This window comes from Delphinus delphis, chromosome 6 (genome assembly GCF_949987515.2).
Source record: "Delphinus delphis chromosome 6, mDelDel1.2, whole genome shotgun sequence".
Classification (NCBI taxonomy): Eukaryota; Metazoa; Chordata; class Mammalia; order Artiodactyla; family Delphinidae; genus Delphinus; species Delphinus delphis.
Genome location: NC_082688.1, coordinates 99,945,490 through 99,968,391, shown reverse-complemented (window position 1 = coordinate 99,968,391; position 22,902 = coordinate 99,945,490). Strand labels below are relative to the sequence as shown.

The 22,902-nt window shown below is 49.8% G+C and overlaps 1 protein-coding gene across 1 annotated transcript; it reads left to right on the top strand.

Moving 5' to 3' along the window:
- The first annotated feature begins 251 nt into the window (after positions 1–251).
- LOC132427718 (NUT family member 2G-like) lies at positions 252–7,770 on the top strand. Its single transcript, XM_060015372.1, has 8 exons — positions 252–267; positions 2,168–2,882; positions 3,839–3,967; positions 5,010–5,149; positions 5,635–5,930; positions 6,353–6,469; positions 6,979–7,125; positions 7,282–7,770. Exons 1-8 carry the CDS (start codon positions 252–254, stop codon positions 7,768–7,770), a joined length of 2,049 nt encoding a protein of 682 aa, XP_059871355.1.
- The last annotated feature ends 15,132 nt before the right edge of the window (positions 7,771–22,902 follow it).

The window sequence follows — 22,902 nt, the reverse complement described above, 5'->3', positions numbered from 1 at the left end:
GGAACTTCCGGTTCTTGCCTACCTCCCAGAGCCCTCGTGGAATGTCCCCCCACCCCACCTCACCGGGACCCACGTGCCGTCTGCCCCTCCCCCACTGCAGAACGTTTCAGCCCACATGCTACTGTTTAAATGTAAACGTGGCTCTCCTTGGATCCTGAGCAACTGCTGAAGCAGGTCGCTCTCTGGGTCCTGGTCTTGACGTTTCTCATTGAGGCTACCAGGCAGCAGTAGTCCGTGCCCAAGCCTGCAGGATGGCTTCAGAAGGAGGTAAGCCTATAGGCTGGGGGGGTGTTCCCAGAGACCCTGCCATCTCTCATATCCTTCGGGTTCATACATGACACTTCACTGTGGGCACATAGTTGGACTGAAGTAGAGGGAGAAGAGAGCACTGGACCCACAACGACATTTCACCTGGGGAGACTGGGGAGCCTGAAGAAACCTGAGACTGCACTGGGGAGGAGGGGTCATTGGAGGTGGATCAAGAGGAATTGCCCTGGCTATGGAGAAAGGATGGCAGCAGACGGTTGATTGTTTCTAGAAGGGAGACAAGCCACTTTGAAACGTGTGTGTAAGGATGTGTGTGATGTCCTGGTGGTGACACAGGGAGGGTCATGAGGAAAGCCTAGACCTGTATTGTGTTCCTGAGGTACCTGAAGCTTGCCTCACCATATCTTTCAAAGGGATTTGAACAGGAGCATACTGTATCTCAGGGGGCCCTGGGGAGAGATGGTCTCGGTGAGAAAACTATTCAATGGGGCTGTGTGTGGCCACACCTGCAGTGAAGTGTCCTCTCCGAGAGCTAGGAAGGAGGTTACTCTAACTGCCGCAGCCCACACCTCATCCACTCCTCCCAGCCCAGAGCTCACTTCTCAGTTCAGGTAACTGTTGCCTTGGATTCAACAGGGGATGGGCAACCGTGTAACTTCAGCCAAGAGAGGGCTCAGGTTCCTGAGTTGCTCTGAATTGTTCTTCCTTTTGTGGTCCAGTATCTCATGGTGGACCCTCAGGCTGCCTTGAGAGGAAGAGTTTGTTCATATTTCATGTCACTCCTTCATGGACAGGGAACAGATGTGGAGAGGGCTTGTTTCGGGTGGAATGTCTAGGAAGGCTGCTTCCTCTTTTAAAGGGGGAAGGAGTGTAGCCCAGGGTCAGGAAGACGATCTTCTGTGTTACTATTAAACGTCCTATGACACCTATTCTGGTTAATTAGGTGCACCGTGGTGTGTACCTTGTTCTCCTGAACGGGAATGTGTTTCAGACAAGTTGGTCGCCATGGCACCTGGCTTATGCTTGCTTATCAGATTGTCTCTCCGTTATTGGGAGCTGGAAGGGGAAGGACCACCGGCGGTCTATACTCCCACGACCAATGTAACATGACAATTCCCTGGCCCTTGTTTAATCCTCTGCAGCCATCACTGGCTGTGAAATGACAGGATCCAAGGGACATGCGCCTACTTCTCAGACCCCCCCCACCTCCTAGGAAGAGAACTCCTGAGTGATGACAGTGACTCTGGGCACTGGGAAGGGGATGGCAGGACCTGGCCCATGTTACGTACCTGCTGTGGGTTGTTCTGAGATGCAGGTGCATTCTGGGCCAGTGTTATGGGTTTGTATCAGGATTCCATTAGAGGGATATTTTCCAGCATTTTGTTTTGTTTTGTTTTGTGAGGCTAGGCAAGAAAGAGGGGATTTATACTGAGCGTCAGGAAAAGGAGGACTGAGCAGGAGGTGGGGCCCTAATATTTTACACAGTGCCTTTGGGTGCCTAGAACCTACCTTGCAGAAGGTCCCTACCTGCTGGTACGCCGGCTGAGGGGCATTTCTCACAGAGCGGATGTCCACACAGTTCCAGGTCTTGGGAGACAGCCTGTGAGGCTTAGCTGCCAGGGGGCGCCTTAGGGAGGCTCTCCAAGTGAGTGCTTGTTGAGGCAATTTCTTCTCGGCAGGCAGGGGTCAGGGACCTTGGTGGATGGGCGCGGGGTCCCCAGTGGAATAATTCTCAACTGGAGGTCAGGGCATGAAAAGCACTTGAAGACATTTGCACGCTGCAGTTTCCCTTGTCCAGGTGTCTCTCACCTGTGGAGACTTACACTCTGATGCCGCAGAAAGCCTCTGTCCCACTGGCCCCTTCTCCTGCTCCATTCACTCCTTTCCTTTGCCTCAACAGCAGCTCCAGTGCTGGGAACGGATGTCATCATGAACCCTGGTGCCTCCTTGTCTGATTTCATGGCAGTGCTCTATCCTCCACCCATTCCTGGCCCCCAGGACCGGCCACCCTGGGGGCAGCACCTGCCACCTCCCATCACCCCAGTATTCCCTCCTGGCAGCAGCCTGCTGCTGCCAGCTTTCCCCACGACGCCTTTGGTGGCTAATGGTGGCCGTGGACCCAGTGCCCCTGGGGCTTGCAACCTCACTGTCCAAGTCAGGTCACAAGGGAGGCCAGTGGAGGCCCCCCAGACTCAGACCTTTATCATAACTCAGGGCCCCCTCACCTGGAGCACTCCAGGGGCCCTCAGCGGGAGTGCTGCATGTCCTGCATCCGTATTCTTAGCATCCCCTGCGATGGAGACCATTGTGACCGCTCCAGCTGTTGGAGTTACTCAGGCTGGCAAGGGAGGCTGGACCCCAGGCTTTCCTCCTCAAGCTCCACCACCAGCTGCCCAGCTGGCCCCTATCATTCGCCCAGTGAACCATGGGCCTTGGCCACTTGGCAGTTCCAGGGAGGGCAGCCTGGCCACCAACCAGCCCTACGCCTCGCAGGGTGACTGCTCTAACCCCCAGAGCGTGTACAGTAACTTCCGACGTTGGCAGCGCCTCAAGCCACTGGCGCGGAGACACCTTCCCCAGAGTCCTGATGCGGAAGCTCTGTCCTGCTTTCTCATGTGAGTGAACGCTCAGGGGGTCGTGAGCTTATCGGAGCTTTTAGATAAAGAGGACCTGGGGATGGACTCGCAGGTTAGGTTTCTAGGGATACTGGAAGCAAGGTCTGAGGGCGATGTCCATGCTATGAGAAGGCACATTGTCGGTCATATGGGTGAGCCGCCCAGTCCATGACATCATGACTGAAATGTGCCTCATCTCAACTGACCCCACCACCCTGAGAGTCTAGCCAACTTGCTCTTCCATGATTCTCATGGTAATATGGACTGAAGACTTGCAGTCAGAGAGGGTCGTGGTGTAAGGTGAGGAGCCAAGGAGTGGATGCCGCACTCTCCTGTGGTGCGGTCTCCTTTCATACAGGACTTGATGTACATGGCAGGGGGAGGTCACTTCGGAGGAGGGGGAGGAGTGCGGGGCCCAGGCGAGCGCTTAATGCACGCCTCGACTTCGTTGTTGTGGAGAATTCCACTAGGAACAGGGTGATGGTAGAGCTCTCCTAAGGGCGTGGGCTCTCTCCCACTAGAGTTGTGAGCCTGGCAGGCATTTCCATCCTAAACCTCCGGTCCCTCGTAAAAAGGGGACAGTCACACTTCACTCAGAGGACTGGGCAGAAGACTCCTTGGGCTAATCTATGAAGTGTTAGCAGATGGCCTGGCACATGCCACGTCTCATTGATGATAGTGATTTTTCTTATGAAAAGGCAGCCTTGAAGAGGAAAAGAGCTCCCCAAGGCACAGTGTCCCAGCTGTAGCCTGGGAGTGGATGGTCATCCTCCAGTGAGTGTGAGGCGGTGACAGCAGTAGCCGGGAAGGCTTGTCTTTGCCCTCCCAGACACCTGCCTCTCACCCTCCTGTTGCTCAGTCATGCTGCGTTGAGTGATGTGTGGTCCACATTGGCGGGTGGGGTCAGGCAGGTGGGGGCTGGGCTGGGCACGGAGACTGACGCCAAGGTCTTACAGCCCAGTGCTTCGATCCGTGGCCCGCCTGAAGCCCACCATGACGCTGGAGTGGGGACTGTGCAGGGCCGTGCAGGAATGGCAGCGCATAAGCAACGTTGACCGGATGATCTACTACAAGATAGCGGAAAAGTGAGTCAGCGCCCTGGGCCCAGGGGCTGCGTGGAGGCTGAGGCGAGTGGGTGAAGGCAGGGTCTGGCCGTGGGGGTGCTCATCAGAGAGGACAAAGGAGAAGGGCTGTCACTCAGAACAGGGGCCCCGCAGCCCAGAGGCCCTACTGTCCTCCAGAAACCCCTCCCTCACCTTGAGAGTTTGGGTCTTCTGTCCTTCCTCCACCAGGAGCTCTGCCCTCCCCTGATTTTGACCTACCCTTGCCTTGACATGAAGGTCTCAGGATGGGGCAGGGTGACGCTGTGAGTCCAGTTGGGGTCCAACTCCTGCCATATGGGCTGAGCCGGGGAAAGAGCTCCACCCGCCAGCCTGCTGCTTCCTTAGTGGTGGGTGGCTGGCGGCCACTGACATAGATTTGGGACCCCCTCTCCTCATGAAAAGTGGCCTGAGTGGGTACCCTGGCATCCCTGAAGAGGCTGGGGAAGCCAGCTGTCGTCAGCCCGAGGGTCTCTGGCCCTTCCGTTGTTTGCTCCATGGTAATCCCCTTGGTTTAAGAAAGAAAAGCAAACCAACGAGCGCCTCTCAGAGGAAAGGAAGGCCTCTCCTCTGAGCTCAGCATCCACGTCGCCCTGCCTCTCCTGGGCCCTGTCTCCAGGTCTATGTTCCAGGACTCTCAGTCCCAGCCCAGGGTCCTGGATTCGGGCAAGGACCCCTGTGGGGAACACATACCTGTTCCAGCCTCTGGCTGTCAGCCCTTCATGTGGTTCTGGATGGGGATGGGGTGAGGAGGGTGCCCCCTGGGTCAGCCAAGTGTCCCGTTGACCTGGTTCGATTCAGCGACCTGGGTCTATGCTGTTGAATGGCCTCCAGTGCTGGTGAGGCAGGAAGGGTCCCAGATCTTGTATCAGTTCCAGGAGCAGCTCTCTGCTGTTGACAGCACCTCACAGGGCCTTGACAGCCCCAAGGCACATCCTCTCCCAATCCCTCATCCTTGGCTGCCTTTGTTGGGCTCCAGAACCCAGGCCTTTTTCTCAGGGTGGCCTGTGCCTCCGTCATCCCCCAGGTTCGTGGAATTTGAGGCCGAGGAGGAGATGCAGATTCAGAAGGGGCAGTGGATGCAGTGCGCGCAGGACCTGCCTCCTCCAGCCCCACCGAAGCTGGATCCTCGGGGGCCCCCAGCCCCGAAAGTGGGCCTTCAGCCAGGCACCCAGGTTCCCACTGGAGTTGAAGGCACAGGTAACAGGGGCCTAGGGTGGGCCACTGTCCCCACGTGGATCCTTTTCCTTCAAGACAGGGGCATTGGTCTTTCAACCGAAACAGCCACCGAGGCAGGGGGTGGGGGCGTGGGGTCTCAGCTGCCCTTTGTCACTGCGGGGTATTGACTTGGTCAGTTTTGTAACTCCTCTCACACCTCCCTGTCAAAGGACCCCACACAAAGTCTGCTTAGGAAGTGGGCTTGATGGGGAAACCCCTAGAAAATTGGAGGTTCCCCACTTCCTTACTTGTGACTCTCTTAGATGCCCCCCTTACCTCCCCTCTCCAACAGCACATGAGGCTTCAGGTGGTCCTGACCCCCCCACACCCACATCAATGTCCCCCAAACAATGCCCTCACCAACGTGTGCTCGGTGGTCAGGAGGTGGACCGGGAGTCCCTCACCTTCCTTCCCTTCCTCCCGCTCTGCCTCAGCCTGTGCTCCCAGGATGTCCGGCCCCAGGGCCCAGCCCTCCTGCCCAGAGCCACACAGGTCCCAGCAGCCCCCGGAGCCCAAGGCACCCAAGGAGATTCCCCCTGAGGCTGTGAGGGAGTATATGGACATCATGGATGCGCTGGTGGGGCCCGTCCACTCAGCCACAGGCGAGTCAGATGCAGAAGGTGGAGAGGACGGAAATGAGCTGAAGCAGGAAGAGGACGGCATCTACTCCGACCCGGGCCTCTTGAGCTACATTGACAAGCTGTGTTCCCAGGAGGACTTTGTCACCAAGGTAGGCTAGGCCTGGAGCCTGGGATCTACAAGATGCCAGGGCATGGAACACTCAGCACCCAAGATCTGGGTTCTGCTCAGGCCGTTGGGACTTAAGCTCAGCTCCTTGTTCCTGAGCCTGGTGTTAGGGGAGGTTTACGCAGATGTATGTGTGTACGTGTTTGTGTCTCTCTGTGTGTATGCCTTTGTGTGTCTGTGTATGTGCCTCTGTATATGTGCTCTTTTGTGTGTGACTGTGTATGTGCGTGTGTGTGTGTGCGTGTGTGTGCGTGCGTGTGTGTGTGTGTGTGTGTGTGTGCTGACCATCCCCGCCTTGTGGAGGAGAGTGGGGTGGGTCTCTGCTTTTCACTTTCCCTCCGGGTCTTCTTGTCTCACAGGCCACTCCTGGCCAAGGATGCTCACAGCCTCTTCTTTCTGTCCGAGGTGGAGGCAGTCATTCACCCTCGATTCCTGGCAGAATTGCTTTCCCCAGACCCACAGCTGGATCTCTTGGCCCTAGTGGAAGAGCTGGAGCAGGAGGAAGGGCTCACGCCAGAAGAAGTGAGCCAGGGGAGAGAGAGGGACACTCAGGGAGCCAGGGGACCCCACGGGAGGGGAACCCCAGCGGATCCAGGGGACAGGGGAACCCATATGACAGAGGAGGGAGGGATCCCCGGTAGAACACGGGAGACAAGGGACACCCAGGAAGACCAGGGCACGGAGGGACCCCAGTGAACAGGGGAGAGGTAGGGCCCCAGAACTGTAGGGCCACCTGGCGCTGTCCATCCCTCCCCTGCCTGGGAGGCCTGGCATGGGGAAGGGCCCGTTTTGGGGTGGGTGCAGTGCAGGGTGAAAGGAAGGAGAGGATGGGGAGCCGGGAGGGGAGGGAAGGGCACAAAGCTGGGAATAAGGTGCAGGAGGATGGCAGGAATGCCACAGTGTCTGTATCTGGATTCGAGTCCTGGGGTCCCCCGTCCCCTCCTTCCCCCAAGGGCCATTGTCCCACTGCCCAGGGCTCCTCCTCTCACATGTGTGTGTGGAGCCAACACTGTCCTCCTCCCTCCTACCAGCTGGTGCAGAAACGACTCCTGGCCTTGAAAGAGGACGAGGGTGTGCGGGCAGCCCCGAGTCACAGTGCACCCGGAACGCGCTCAAGTCCTTCTGAGTCCGACGCCGGCCAACGTGCCCAGAGGCATGACCAAGACCCCCATCTAGGGGTCAGTGATGAAGCCTGCCCACCAGAGATCGATTCTGAGGCTCCTCATAGGCTCATCCAAACAGACGCTGGCCTGTGCAGGCCCAAAGCCTTTGTTCCCTCTCGAGGACCTCAGGAGGTCTCTCCATTCTGGGCCGGACCGCCCTCCCCTCCCCAGGGTCAAAGGCGCGCTGGCCCTCTACGGGGACCCAGGGATGCGTCTGTTCTCAGAGAGGCCTCTCCTGTTCGGGAGGCCCGAGGGCCCAGGGACGGCTCCAGTGACGATGACGAGGAGCTCCCCAGCCTGGCCTTCCTGTTCGGCTCTCTGCAGAGCCTACTGCCTGGCTGGGTGTCCCAGAGTCCTGCCCATGCCTCAGGCCTGGCCTCCCCTGGAGGTTGGGGGGCCCAGAGTGCTCCCCACGCCCCCTCCCATCAGAGAAGAGGCCTCAGCCCAGCTCCACCAGCCGCTCCCAAGTCGAGGAAGCGGGCTCTGTGTGGACGCCCAGCCGCTGCTGAGAAGCTGCCCATCCCCGGGGCTGGCCTCGGGGTGTCTGGGAGGCCAGGCTTGGCTCTGGGGCCTGCTCGCCCCTCACAGCCGAGAAAAAGAAAGTGTGACCCGTGTGTCACTGAGAAGAGTAGGAAGTGGAAGAAGCACTGCAGCCAGTAGGGAACAGCTGGGCTGGCCCTCCAGGGCGAGGCCCAGGGCGGCCGCCAGGGGAGCCTAGGGGCTCCTCCTCATCCCAGTGCTGACCCTGGATGATGTGGGGGGAAGGGAGGGAGGGCAGGACCACCAGGGCGGGGAGGGGGAGCGGGATTGTGGGAGGTTAGGGAGGTGGGGGAGGTGGGTGTGGCCAGGTGTGTGTGGAGCAGGACCTTTGGAGTGATGTATATCAATTGTGAATAAAGATCGTCTTGGTGGGAAATGCTCTCAGGCCACTGTCATCTTGTTCGTGTTGCGCTGCTCCACAGAGAGCGATCCAGAGAGGAAGGAAGGATGAGGGAGGTCACAGGAGCTCTGGATCTACAGGTGGCCGAACCTTTCCTCCACATAGACAAGGACTCCTCAGGCTGGCCCTGGGAACGCACAGCTCTCACTCTCCCCAGAGACCCCCTCATCATCCCCTTCTCTAAAGCCTGCTTGGCTAGGGGCCTTCTGGGGCCTCTGTACCATCTTCTGCATCCCTGAACCTTCTGGGGAGGCAGAGCTGCTTTTGTGCCTTTCAGCCCTCTGGACACTCACCAGTTTCTAGGATGGAGCCTGGAGACAGCCCTTGTCATTATGGAGCTTCTCTCTGCTTCCCTGAAGTGGCCAGGCGACGGCGCTGGGATGACCCTCCGCTCATCCAGGGTTTCCTGTGTGGGTGGCGTGAACAGAGAGGAAAAGTCCTGGCCATGGGGACAGGACTGTCTGCCTCATCGTAGTGGGAACAACCTCTAGTCCCGCTGGGATTATTGCAATGTGCAGAGTGGTGGAGGCAGCTACCTCTTAATCCCAATGAGGATGCAACAAGGGGAGTGGGTGCGGGGAAATTCATGGGGCACCCGTGAAAGGTGTGGATAAGGGTAATGACAGTTGGGCCCCTTTGTGGAACTTGTGGGATTTCTCTGCAGCAGCATCTCGTTCAACTGAGGGAGGAGGACCCATCTGGCTGTGGCTGTGGGGACTGGCCTCAGGGGCCTATGGGTGTGCAAAGACACCCCAGAACTACTGTCCCGTCCCTTTCCACCCACGGCTGGACATGTGTGTGTATTGGTATCAACACTGATTTGTATTCCCATATAAAACAGTTCCTCCTAACAAACTATGACCACGTTTCACAAGAACAGCTTGCTCACAGGGGCAGCAGGGTTGGGGGAGAGGTGTCTGTGGCCCCAGATCTGGGTGGGAGCTGGGATCCGTGCAGAGGAGTGTGAAGGCCTCAGTCACTGTCCTGTGGGTGCTGGCAGAGACTTCGAATCATCAGAGCAGGGGAAATGACCCGCTCATAAGGGTGAGATGAGCAAACAATGAGGGGCAGGGCGCAGACCCCTACTGTCTCCCCGAACTGCCCCCCCTTACAGCCTGCTTAGCCCCCATCATGGCCTGTGCTGGCCCACCTCTGAAGCCCCTTCCTCCTAACGCACTCAGATGCTCTGGTCCTTTGTGAACCCACCCTGGGGCTCACCCGCCCTTCCCTGTTGGCCAAAGCCTCTTCCCCTGCTTCTGAGTTCTGATTCCTTCCCCAGGACCCAGGCGGGGGTTGGGACAGCAGAGACTCCCTAATTCTCCCTCCTCCTCCCGGAGATCTTGACAATCACCTTTGTATGTTTCTGTGATTTTAACTATTCTAGATACTTCATGTGAGTGGCTAGGATATGTCCTTTTATGAGTGGCTTATTTCACTTAGCATAACGTCTTAGAGGTTTATCCATGTTGTAGCATGAGACATGGTTTCCTTTTATTTCAAGGAAGGACATATTTCACTGTATTTATAGACCCCATTATCCATTCATCTGTTGATGGACATTTGGGTTTCTTCACATCTTGGGTATTTTGGATAATGTTACGATGAATGTGGGTGTGCAAGTATCTGTTTGAGATCCTGCTTTGAATTCTTTTGGATACAAACCCAGAAGTGGGACTGCTGGATCGCATGGTAGTTATATTTTTAATTTTTTAAAAATTTATTATTTATTTATTTTGGGCTGTGTTGGGTCTTCGTTTCTGTGCGAGGGCTTTCTCTAGTTGCGGCGAGCGGAGGCCACTCTCTTCATCGCGGTGCGTGGGCCTCTCACTGTCGCGGCCTCCCGTTGCGGAGCACAGGCTCCAGGCGCGCAGGCTCAGTAGTTGTGCCTCACGCACCTAGTTGCTCCGCGGCATGTGGGATCTTCCCAGACCGTGACTCGAACCCGTGTCCCCTGCATTGGCAGGCAGATTCTCAACCACTGCACCACCAGGGAAGCCCCTAGTTTTAATTTTTTGAGGAAACCTCATATTGTTTTCCGTAAGGGTTGTCCCATTTTGCAGTCTCACCAACAATGAGAAAGATAGTCACCGTCAAGAACTTGGCAAATATCCATCTTATAAAACTGTTCATGCTTTTCGCACAGCTGTAGATAATCACAATTATGTATAATAATAATATTTTGGGTTATATATGGTGTCATGTAAATCATATTGCCTTTGGCTTCTTCTTTCAACATTCTTACTTTAAGAAAAATGGGGGACTTCCGGGAAGATGGCGGAAGAGTAAGACGCGGAGATCACCTTCCTCCCCACAGATACACCAGAAATACATCTACGCGTGGAACAACTCCTACGGAGCACCTACTGAAGGCTGGCAGAAGACCTCAGACCTCCCAAAAGGCAAGGAACCCCCCCACGTACCTGGTTAGGGCAAAAGAAAAAAATAAACAGAGACAACAGGATAGGGACGGGTCCTGCACCAGTGGGAGAGAGCCGTGAAGGAGGAAAAGTGTCCACACACTAGGAAGCCCCTTCACGGGCGAAGAGTTCGGGTGGCGGAGTGGGGGAGCTTGGGAGCCGCGGAGGAGAGCACAGCAACAGGGGTGCGGAGGGCTAAGCGGAGAGATTCCAGCGCAGAGGATCAGAGCCGACCGGCACTCACCAGCCGAGAGGCTTGTCTGCTCGCCCGCCGGGGCGGGCGGGGCCTGGAGTTGAGGCTCCGGCTTTTGTCGGAGCGCCGGGAGAGGACTGAGGTTGGCGGCGTGAACACAGCCTGCGGGGCGTTAGTGCACTGCGGCTAGCCGGGAGGGAGTTCGGGCAAAAGTCTGGACCTGCCGAAGAGGCAAGAGACTTTTTCTTCCCTCTTTGTTTCCTGGTGCGCGAAGAGAGGGGATTAAGAACGCTGCTTAAAGGAGCTCCAGAGACGGGCGCGAGCCGCGGCTAAAAGTGCGGAGCCCAGAGACAGACTTGAGACGCTAAGGCCGCTGCTGCCGCCACCAAGAAGCCTGTGTGCGAACACAGGTTACTATCCACACCCCTTTCCGGGGAGCCTGTGCAGCCCGCCACTGCCAGGGTCCCGGGATCCAGGGACAACTCCCCCGGGAGAACGCACGGCGCGCCTCAGGCTAGCAACATCATGCCGGCCTCTGCCGCCACCGGCCCGCCCCACTCCGTGACCCTCCCTACCCCCCGGCCTGAGTGAGCCAGAGCCTCCGAATCAGCGGCTCCTTTAACCCCGTCCTGTCTGAGCAAAGAACAGACGCCCTCCGGCGACCTACATGCACAGGCGGGGCCAAATCCAAAGCTGAGCCCCTGGGAGCTGTGAGAACAAAGAAGAGAAAGAGAAATCTCTCCCAGCAGCCTCAGAAGCAGCGGATTAAAGCTCCACAATCAACTCGATGTACCCTGCATCTGTGGAATACATGAATAGACAACGGATCATCCCAAATTAAGGAGCCCTGTGGATGAAAGGCTCTTGGTGCTGCAGCCAGGAGTCAGTGCTGTGCCTCTGAGGTGGGAGAGCCAACTTCAGGACACTGGTCAACAAGAGGCCTCCCAGCTGCACATAATATCAAACAGCGAAAATCTCCCAGAGATCTCCATCTCAACGCCAGCACCCAGCTTCACTCAACGACCAGCAAGCTACAGTGCTGGACATCCTAGGCCAAACAACTAGCAAGACAGGAACACAACCCCACCCATTAGCAGAGAGGCTGCCCAAAATCATAATAAGTCTACAGACACCCCAAAACACACCACCAGACGTGGACCTGCCCACCAGAAAGACAAGATCCAGCCTCATCCACCAGAACACAGGCACTAGTACCCTCCACCAGGAAGCCTACACAACCCACTGAACCAACCTTAGCCACTGGCGACAGACACAAAAAACAACAGGAACTACGAACCTTCAGCCTGCAAAAAGGAGACCCCAAACACAGTAAGATAAGCAAAATGAAAAGACAGAAAAACACACAGCAGATGAAGGAGCAAGATAAAAACCCACCAGACCTAACAAATGAAGAGGAAATAGGCAGTCTACCTGAAAAAGAATTCAGAATAATGATAGTAAAGGTGATCCAAAATCTTGGAAATAGAATAGACAAAATGCAAGAATCAGTTAACAAGGACCTAGAAGAACTAAAGATGAAACAAACAATGATGAACAACACAATAAATGAAATGAAAAATACTCTCGATGAGATCAATAGCAGAATAACTGAGGCAGAAGAACGGATAAGTGACCTGGAAGATAAAATAGTGGAAATAACTACTGCAGAGCAGAATAAAGAAAAAAGAATGAAAAGAACTGAGGACAGTCTCAGAGACCTCTGGGACAATATTAAACGCACCAACATTCGAATTATAGGGGTTCCAGAAGAAGAAGAGAAAAAGAAAGGGACTGAGAAAATATTTGAAGAGATTATAGTTGAAAACTTCCCTAATACGGGAAAGGAAATAGTTAATCAAGTCCAGGAAGCACAGAGAGTCCCATACAGGATAAATCCAAGGAGAAATACACCAAGACACATATTAATCAAACTGTCAAAAATTAAATACAAAGAAAACATATTAAAAGCAGCAAGGGAAAAACAACAAATAACACACAAGGGAATCCCCATAAGGTTAACAGCTGATCTTTCAGCAGAAACTGCAAGCCAGAGGGAGTGGCAGGACATATTGAAAGTGTTGAAGGAGAAAAACCCGCAACCAAGATTACTCTACCCAGCAAGGATCTCATTCAGATTTGATGGAGAAATTAAAACCTTTACAGACAAGCAAAAGCTGAGAGAGTTCAGCACCAGCAAACCAGCTCTACAACAACTGCTAAAGGAACTTCTCTAGGCAAGAAACACAAAAGAAGGAAAAGACCTACAATAACGAACCCAAAACAATTAAGAAAATGGGAATGGGAACACACATATCGATAATTACCTTAAATGTAAATGGACTAAATGCTCCCACCAAAAGACACAGATTGGCTGAATGGATACAAAAACAAGACGCATATATTTGCTGTCTACAAGAGACCCACTTCAGACCTAGAGACACATACAGACTGAAAGTAAGGGGATGGAAAAAGGTATTTCATGCAAATGGAAACCAAAAGAAAGCTGGAGTAGCAATTCTCATAGCACACAAAATAGACTTTAAAACAAAGACTATTAGAAGAGACAAAGAAGGACACTACATAATGATCAAGGGATCGATCCAAGAAGAAGATATAACAATTGTAAATATTTATGCACCCAACATAGGAGCACCTCAATACATAAGGCAAATACTGACAGCCATAAAAGGGGAAATCGACAGTAACACATTCATAGTAGGGGACTTTAACACCCCACTTTCACCCATGGACAGATCATCCAAAATGAAAATAAATAAGGAAACACAAGCTTTAAATGATACATTAAACGAGATGGAGTTAATTGATATTTATAGGACATTCCATCCAAAAACAACAGAATACACATTTTTCTCAAGTGCTCATGGAACATTCTCCAGGATAGATCATATCTTGGGTCACAAATCAAGCCTTGGTAAATTTAAGAAAATTGAAATTGTATCAAGTATCTTTTCCGACCACAACACTATGAGACTAGATATCAATTACAGGAAAAGATCTGTAAAAAATACAAACACATGGAGGCTAAACAATACACTACTTAATAACGAAGTGATCACTGAAGAAATCAAAGAGGAAATCAAAAAATACCTAGAAACAAATGACAATGGAGACACGACGACTCAAAATCTATGGGATGCAGCAAAAGCAGTTCTAAGAGGGAAGTTTATAGCAATACAATCCTACCTTAAGAAACAGGAAACATCTCGAATAAACAACCTAACCTTGCACCTAAAGCAATTAGAGAAAGAAGAACAAAAAACCCCCAAAGTTAGCAGAAGGAAAGAAATCATAAAAATCAGATCAGAAATAAATGAAAAAGAAATGAAGGAAACGATAGCAAAGATCAATAAAACTAAAAGCTGGTTCTTTGAAAGGATAAACAAAATTGATAAACCATTAGCCAGACTCATCAAGAAAAAAAGGGAGAAGACTCAAATCCATAGAATTAGAAATGAAAAAGGAGAAGTAACAACTGACACTGCAGAAATACAAAAGATCATGAGAGATTACTACAAGCAACTCTATGCCAATAAAATGGACAACCTGGAAGAAATGGACAAATTCTTAGAAAGGCACAACCTGCCAAGACTGAATCAGGAAGAAATAGAAAATATGAACAGACCAATCACAAGCACTGAAATTGAAACTGTGATTAAAAATCTTCCAACAAGCAAAAGCCTAGGACCAGATGGCTTCACAGGCGAATTCTATCAAACATTTAGAGAAGAGCTATCACCTATCCTTCTCAAACTCTTCCAAAATATAGCAGAGGGAGGAACACTCCCCAACTCATTCTACGAGGCCACCATCACCCTGATACCAAAACCAGACAAGGATGTCACAAAGAAAGAAAAGTACAGGCCAATATCACTGATGAACATAGATGCAAAAATCCTCAACAAAATACTAGCAAACAGAATCCAACAGCCCATTAAACGGATCATACACCATGATCAAGTGGGGTTTATTCCAGGAATGCAAGGATTCTTCAATATATGCAAATCAATCAATGTGATACACCATATTAACAAATTGAAGGAGAAAAACCATATGATCATCTCAATAGATGCAGAGAAAGCTTTTGACAAAATTCAACACCCATTCATGATAAAAACCCTGCAGAAAGTAGGCATAGAGGGAACTTTCCTCAACATAATAAAGGCCATATATGACAAACCCACAGCCAACATCGTCCTCAATGGTGAAAAACTGAAAGCATTTCCACTAAGATCAGGAACAAGACAAGGTTGCCCACTCTCACCACTCTTATTCAACATAGTTTTGGAAGTTTTAGCCACAGCAATCAGAGAAGAAAAGGAAATAAAAGAAATCCAAATCGGAAAAGAAGTAAAGCTGTCACTCTTTGCAGATGACATGATACTATACATAGAGAATCCTAAAGATGCTACCAGAAAACTACTAGAGCTAATCAATGAATTTGGTAAAATAGCAGGATACAAAATTAATGCACAGAAATCTCTGGCATTCCTATACACTAAGGATGAAAAATCTGAAAGTGAAATCAAGAAAACACTCCCATTTACCATTGCAACAAAAAGAATAAAATATCTAGGAATAAACCTACCTAAGGAGACAAAAGACCTGTATGCAGAAAATTATAAGACACTGATGAAAGAAATTAAAGATGATACAAATAGATGGAGAGATATACCATGTTCTTGGATTGGAAGAATCAACATTGTGAAAATGACTCTACTACCCAAAGCAATCTACAGATTCAATGCAATCCCTATCAAACTACCACTGGCATTTTTCACAGAACTAGAACAAAAAATTTCACAATTTGTATGGAAACACAAAAGACCCCGAATAGCCAAAGCAATCTTGAGAACGAAAAACAGAGCTGGAGGAATCAGGCTTCCTGACTTCAGACTATACTACAAAGCTACAGTAATCAAGACAGTATGGTACTGGCACAAAAACAGAAAGATAGATCAATGGAACAGGATAGAAAGCCCAGAGATAAACCCACGCACATATGGTCACTTTATCTTTGACAAAGGAGGCAGGAATGTACAGTGGAGAAAGGACAGCCTGTTCAGTAAGTGGTGCTGGGAAAACTGGACAGGTACATGTAAAAGTATGAGATTAGATCACTCCCTAACACCATACACAAAAATAAGCTCAAAATGGATTAAAGACCTAAATGTAAGGCCAGAAACTATCAAACTCTTAGAGGAAAACATAGGCAGAACACTCTATGACATAAATCACAGCAAGGTCCTTTTTGACCCACCTCCTAGAGAAATGGAAATAAAAACAAAAGTAAACAAATGGGACCTAATGAAACTTAAAAGCTTTTGCAAAGCAAAGGAAGCCGTAAACAAGGCGAAAAGACAACCCTCAGAATGGGAGAAAATATTTGCAAATGAAGCAACTGACAAAGGATTAATCTCCAAAATTTATAAGCAGCTCATGCAGCTTAATAACAAAAAAACAAACAACCCAATCCAAAAATGGGCAGAAGACCTAAATAGACATTTCTCCAAAGAAGATATACAGAGTGCCAACATACACATGAAAGAATGCTCAACATCACTAATCATTAGAGAAATGCAAATCAAAACTACAATGAGATATCATCTCACACCAGTCAGAATGGCCATCATCAAAAAATCTAGAAACAATAAATGCTGGAGAGGGTGTGGAGAAAAGGGAACACTCTTGCACTGCTGGTGGGAATGTGAATTGGTTCAGCCACTATGGAGAACAGTATGGAGGTTCCTTAAAAAACTACAAATAGAACTACCATATGACCCAGCAATCCCACTACTGGGCATATACCCTGAGAAAACCAAAATTCAAAAAGAGTCATGTACCAAAATGTTCATTGCAGCTCTATATACAATAGCCCGGAGATGGAAACAACCTAAGTGCCCGTCATCGGATGAATGGATAAAGAAGATGTGGCACATATATACAATGGAATATTACTCAGCCATAAAAAGAAACGAAATTGAGCTATTTGTAATGAGGTGGATAGACCTAGAGTGTGTCATACAGAGTGAAGTAAGTCAGAAAGAAAAAGACAAATACCGTATGCTAACACATATATATGGAATTTAAGAAAAAAATGTCATAAAGAACCTAGGGGTAAAGCAGGAATAAAGACACAGACCTCTTAGAGAACGGACTTGAGGTTATGGGGAGGGGGAAGGGTGAGCTGTGACAGGGCGAGAGAGAGTCATGGGCATATACACACTAACAAACGCAGTAAGGTAGATAGCTAGTGGGAAGCAGCCGCATGGCACAGGGATATTGGCTCGGTGCTTTGTGACAGCCTGGAGTGGTGGGATGGGGAGGGTGGGAGGGAGGGAGACGCAACAGGGAAGACATATGGGAACATATGTTTATGTATGACTGATTCACTTTGTTATAAAGCAGAAACTAACACACCATTGTAAAGCAATTATACCCCAATAAAGATGTTAAAAAAAAAAAAAAAAACTACAATGAGATATCATCTCACACCAGTCAGAATGGCCATCATCAAAAAATCTACAAACAATAAATGCTGGAGAGGGTGTGGAGAAAAGGGAACCCTCTTACACTGTTGGTGGGAATGTAAATTGATACAGTCACTGTGGAGAACAGTATGGAGGTTCCTTAAAAAACTACAAATAGAACTACCATATGACCCAGCAATCCCACTACTGGGCATATACCCTGAGAAAACCATAATTCAAAAAGAGTCATGTACCAAAATGTTCATTGCAGCTCTATTTACAATAGCCCAGAGATGGAAACAACCTGTGTCCATCATCGGATGAATGGATAAAGAAGATGTGGCACATATATACAATGGAATATTACTCAGCCATAAAAAGAAACGAAATTGAGCTATTTGTAATGAGGTGGATAGACCTAGAGTCTGTCATACAGAGTGAAGTAAGTCAGAAAGAGAGAGACAAATACCGTATGCTAACACATATATATGGAATTTAAGAAAAAAAATGTCATGAAAAACCTAGGGGTGAAACAGGAATAAAGACACAGACCTACTAGAGAATGGACTTGAGGCTATGGGGAGGGGTAAGGGTAAATGGTGACAAAGCGAGAGAGAGGCATGGACATATATACACTACCAAAGGTAAGGTAGATAGCTAGTGGGAAGCAGCCGCATAGCACAGGGAGATCAGCTTGGTGCTTTGTGACCGCCTGGAGGGGTGGGATAGGGAGGGTGGGAGGGAGGGAGACGCAAGCGGGAAGAGATATGGGAACATATGTATATATATAACTGATTCATTTTGTTGTGAAGCTGAAACTAACATACCATTGTAAAGCAATTATACTCCAATAAAGATGTTAAAATGAAAAAAAAATGGATATATTAGATGTTCTTTAATTTTTTAAGTCTTTATAATTTTGCATTGTATGCATACATTAAAAATAATTTATCAGTTCCCTTGTTAGTGAACTTTTATAAATTATAATGTGACAGGGTAATCAGTTCCAGAGGAAAAGTTTTTCCTTTTAGAACTTTGAATATTTATTCCATCGAATATGGCTTTTGTTACTGTTTTTTCAAATTATGCCATCAGTACACCCTTTCATGATGGGTGATCAGTTTCCTTGCTAATTGTTTTTTTTTTAAGATTGTCTTTTGTGTTCTCCAGTTTCTTGATGTGTGATTAGTCTCAGGTTAAAAAAATTTATCCTCCATGTGATCTATTTTGCTTCATTAACTGATAACACATTCTTCATCTCATCTAGAACATAATATTATCTTTTTCAAATGTTACTTCTACTCATCCTCTCCTGCGTCTACTTCTAGAACCCTGGATATATGTATATTAGACCATCTTATATATTCTCTGTGTCTTCATCAGCTTGGACGGCTATAACAAAATGCCATAGACCTGGTGGCTTGAAAAACAGACGGTAATTTCTTAACAGTCCTGCAGGCTGGAAGGCCAAGATCGAGGTGCCATATTCAGCTCCTGGTGAGAGCTCTCTTCCTACTTTTCAGATGGTTGTCTTACTGTGTCCTCCCGTGGCAGAGAGAAAGACAGATCTCTCTTGTGTCTTTTCTTCTAAGGGCACTAAACCCATTATGAAAGCTCCATTCCCATGACTTAATTACCTCCCAAAGGCCCTATCCCCAAATACACTGAAGGTTAGGGCTTCAACATAAGAATTGGTGGGGGGGATACACGTCCACAGCATTCTGCCCCTGGTACCCAAAATTCGTGTCTTTATTGTATGCAAAACACATTCATTATATCCAAACAGCCTCAAAAGCCTTAACTCATCCCAACATCAACTGTAAAATTTAAAGTCCAAAGTCTGATCTAAACACCATCTAAATCACATATGGGGGAGACTGGAGGTACTATTCATCTTGAGGCAAAATTTCTCTGTAGTTGTAAATCTGTGACCCAAACAAGTTAAGTGTTTCCAAATACAATGATGGGACTGGCATATAAAAGACATCCCTACTCCGAAAGGAAGAACTAGGAAAGAGGGAAGTGGTGACAGTTTCCAAGCAAGTCCAAAGCCTAGCAAGGCCAATCCCATTAGATCTTAAGGCACGAGAATAATCCTCTTTGGTTTGAGGCTTTGCCCTCCAGGCCCACTGGGGTGGCAACATCATCCCCACAGCTCGGTGGGGCAGCCCCACTCCTTCAGCTTGGTGGGGTGCCACTCACTCTGCAGCTCTCCGTAGGGCCTCCGCCTACACCATGACTCTCTGTGAGGGCGACAATCTCACACTTCGAAACTGAGGCCCCCTGGGCCTGTGGTGGGATTGACAGACCCGATGACCTCGGAATCACCTTTGGGGTCCTTCTTCCCTTTTCTTCAAGAGGAGTACACAGGGCTTCCCTGGTGGCGCAGTGGTTGAGAGTCTGCCTGCCGATGCAGGGGACACGGGTTCGTGCCCTGGTCCGGGAAGATCCCACATGCCGCGGAGCGGCTGGGCCCGTGAGCCATGGCCACTGAGCCTGCGCGTCCGGAGCCTGTGCTCCGCAACGGGAGAGGCCACAACAGTGCGAGGCCCACGTACCGCCAAAGAAATAAAATGAGGAGTACACATTCACAGCCGAATTGCTCTAGTCTCCCATTCTGTAGAATCCAAGAATTCTGACAGCCTTCCCTCATTCTGCCTGGCTGTCTCTGTCCCCTTTAGTTCAAACTGGCAGTGTCCCTGCTGGTTTAATCCTTCTCTATTCCTGGCCTCTGCTGAGAGTACAAATTAAATTAATAGCACACCTGCTACACCCTTCGAGTTTTCTTCAGAACAAGCTTTCTCACTTTCAAATATGGATAGGCTGAGAAGTTTCCAAATCTCTAAGTTCTGATCTCAACATACGTTAGTATGTTGAATTTCATCATACACTATAAAATATTCAATTTCAATGGTCAAGATTTACTAACATAAATCATTTTTACTGTTGAAGACAGAACATTCTTAACTGGAACTGGCACTGTTAATACAAGTATATGATAGTGAATAGAAGCCCAACTAGTACAGTTTGGTGCCACTCCTTGATTTGGGTTAAGGTGCCAGCACTTCTGCCACCTTTGCTTTTGCACCATCAGTACCTATGTCAACACAATTGTTCCAGAGTAAATCATGAGATTAAAAAAGTTTCACCAACAGTTTGAACATTACAGCATCGTGTTGTTCGTGATCAAGCATGAAGATCATCAATATTATCTAGTGCTAGTACTAGACAAATTCAAGGAAAACAGCAAACCCAGTCATTTTTTGTTTCCTTTCCCATTTGAAAAGCTGCAAGCAACTTTTTTTGGCCCTTTAAAGGACTCATATGTCTCTGTTTAAAATATTCCATTCCTCTCTGTCTTTTTTAAAATTCATTAATTTATTTATTTGTTTTTAGGTGCGTTGGGTCTTCGTTGCTGTGCGCAGGCTTTCTCTAGTTGCAGTGAGCAGGCTTCTCATTGCCGTGGCTTCTCTTGTTGCAAAGCACGGGCTCTAGGCATGCGGGCGTCAGTAGTCGTGGCACACGGGCTCAGTAGTCGTAGTTCGTGGGCTCTAGAGTGCAGGCTCAGTAATTGTGGAGCACGGGCTTTGTTGCTCAGTGGCATGTGGGATCTTCCCAGACCAGAGATGAAACCCATGTCCCCTGCATTGGCAGGCGGATTCCCAACCACTGCACCACTGGGTAGTCCCAATTCCTCTCTCTTTAAACGTAAAGTGATTGGAATTAAAGCAGTGCTTAAAGTTTACTGGTACTATAATCCTTGTTCAAAATTGCTCTGTGGCATAAGCCACAATGCAGTGAATTGTTGACACCTCCAAATCCCAGGGAGGCCCCTGAGTGCTCTCTCAGGAGGAAATTGAGGTCAGGTGTATCTGATGGCCTGCGTGCTCTCTGTGCTCCTGGTGATGTGTGGGGGCTTTCAGGTGAGTGCAGTGGGTAGACTCATGGACTCAGTCTTGGCTGGGGGAGACAGCACTGTCGGGTTTATTTTTCCACATTTGCCTCCTTTTATGTTGCCTTTCTCCCAGTTGCGTTTAGCCTGATTAGAGGGAAGGAGGAGATGTCGGTAGCTGGGCAGGTGGTTCTCCAGGAGCAAATGTCAGGGATGGTTGTGTGGGCAAGATCCCTAGGCCCTATCCTGGCAATCTTGCTGTGCACTGAGCAGTCCAGATGCATCGGGTCCTTGATCAGAAGTCCATGAAACTTTTGGCAATCTGTGCAAAATTGGGATCTGAGGATGGGCTCAGAAATTTCAGCAAGGATTTGGCGGTATCTTACCCTCGGGCTGTTTAAGAGCCCCTGGTTTTGAATGGCATGAAGCAACAGAGAGCCTTTGATCACATTCTATACAGCTGTCCTGTGTATGGCCCTCCAGCAGCAAACCTTCTCTGCTGTGACCTCAGGGCAGGCCCCATCCCCCCAGCCAGGCTCCTGCCCTGTGAAACATGAGGGTGTAACGCAGGCTGATTGTCAGGGCTTGGCTCCTGGCTTGCCTGACTCAAAGTATGGAGCATCTGTTCACCTTGTGCTGGTCCCCTTCCCAGAATCAATGGGCTCACAGCCCAGACATTTATGCTGAGTCTGGGGGCAGCTGTGCCCTGAGAAGCCATGTCTTGTCACTTGGCCCAGGGAGCACCTCCTCAATGGACCACACTTTTCATATGGGCCTCCTGCTCTCGTGCCCTCTTGTTTTGTTCTGAGGCAGGTGGTTGTGATGGCCAGTATTTTGGGGTCTTGCGATCTCAGAGCAGACACTGGAGCTGACTGACCCCACAGAGGTGCACAAGGATGTGGCCTCGGGCGATGGGTCCCTTCTTGGGGTTCTGCCTCTCCTCCCTGACACCTGACCCTTGCTCTCAAAAGCTCACCTTTCTGTTGTAGTTGCCTCACCAGGGGGAGTGACGGGCTTTGCCCTGCTGACCTATACCCTCGGAGTAGGTGGCCACAGCCTGGCTTGTCACACACTGGCGAAATCCTACACTGGGGAAGTCAGGATTGTGCCTTGCTGGGCTTGGAACCCAGGTAGAAAGGTAGATGGTGTGGGTCTGAGGGACTGATGCCCCAGCCCCAGGACAGGTGACTTCTCCTGGGAGAGGTTGCCCATGGCCCCCTTTGGCCCCTCACCCCTGCAGAGGTGCTGATAGACGCCCCCTGCAGGCCACAGCCTCTGTGCATAGGATCTGCCCAGTATCACGTGAGAAGCCAGGCCCAGGAGCCTCACTCTCTCTGAGAGCAGCTGGTCATCCCACACTGAGGGGCGTCTTCTCGGACAGAGGGCACATAGCTGACCTGCAACTGACATATGGACTCTTCCCTGGGCTTTACCCCTGAATTTACCTCCATTCTTGTCTCCTGTCTCACAGCTCCTGCCTTTTCCCCCAGACACCAGAGATCTCCAGGCTTGGGTGGAGTACGGCATGTTGTCAAGCTCAGTGGTGTCCACCTCACCAGCCCACTGGAATCAAGCCCCAGGAAGCCTCCGAGAGAGCAAGACCAAGGACTTTAAGAAGACTAGGGTTAATGTTAAGGAGCATAGATTGTAAGATGAGGAATTTCACTAGTGTTTTTCAATCCGTAAGAAGAATGAAATAGAAATTGCAGAATTGAAACTTGCACAGACATCAAGAAATAATAGTTTACAGGCCTCAAGAAATAATAGTTTAACAAGTGACACATTCACAGCATCAGAGAAAGGACCACGATCCACAGGGTGTGCAAAGGAGGTGCCTAATCCCAGGAGCAGCAGCGAGGCAG

What these genes read in the sequence shown, in the direction of transcription:
- LOC132427718 (XM_060015372.1), top strand. An exon ending in GCTCTGTCCTGCTTTCTCAT is followed by an intron (nt 2,883 to 3,838) that starts GTGAGTGAACGC and finishes AAGGTCTTACAG; the next exon opens with CCCAGTGCTTCGATCCGTGG. An exon ending in GAAAGTGGGCCTTCAGCCAG is followed by an intron (nt 5,150 to 5,634) that starts GCACCCAGGTTC and finishes GCTCTGCCTCAG; the next exon opens with CCTGTGCTCCCAGGATGTCC.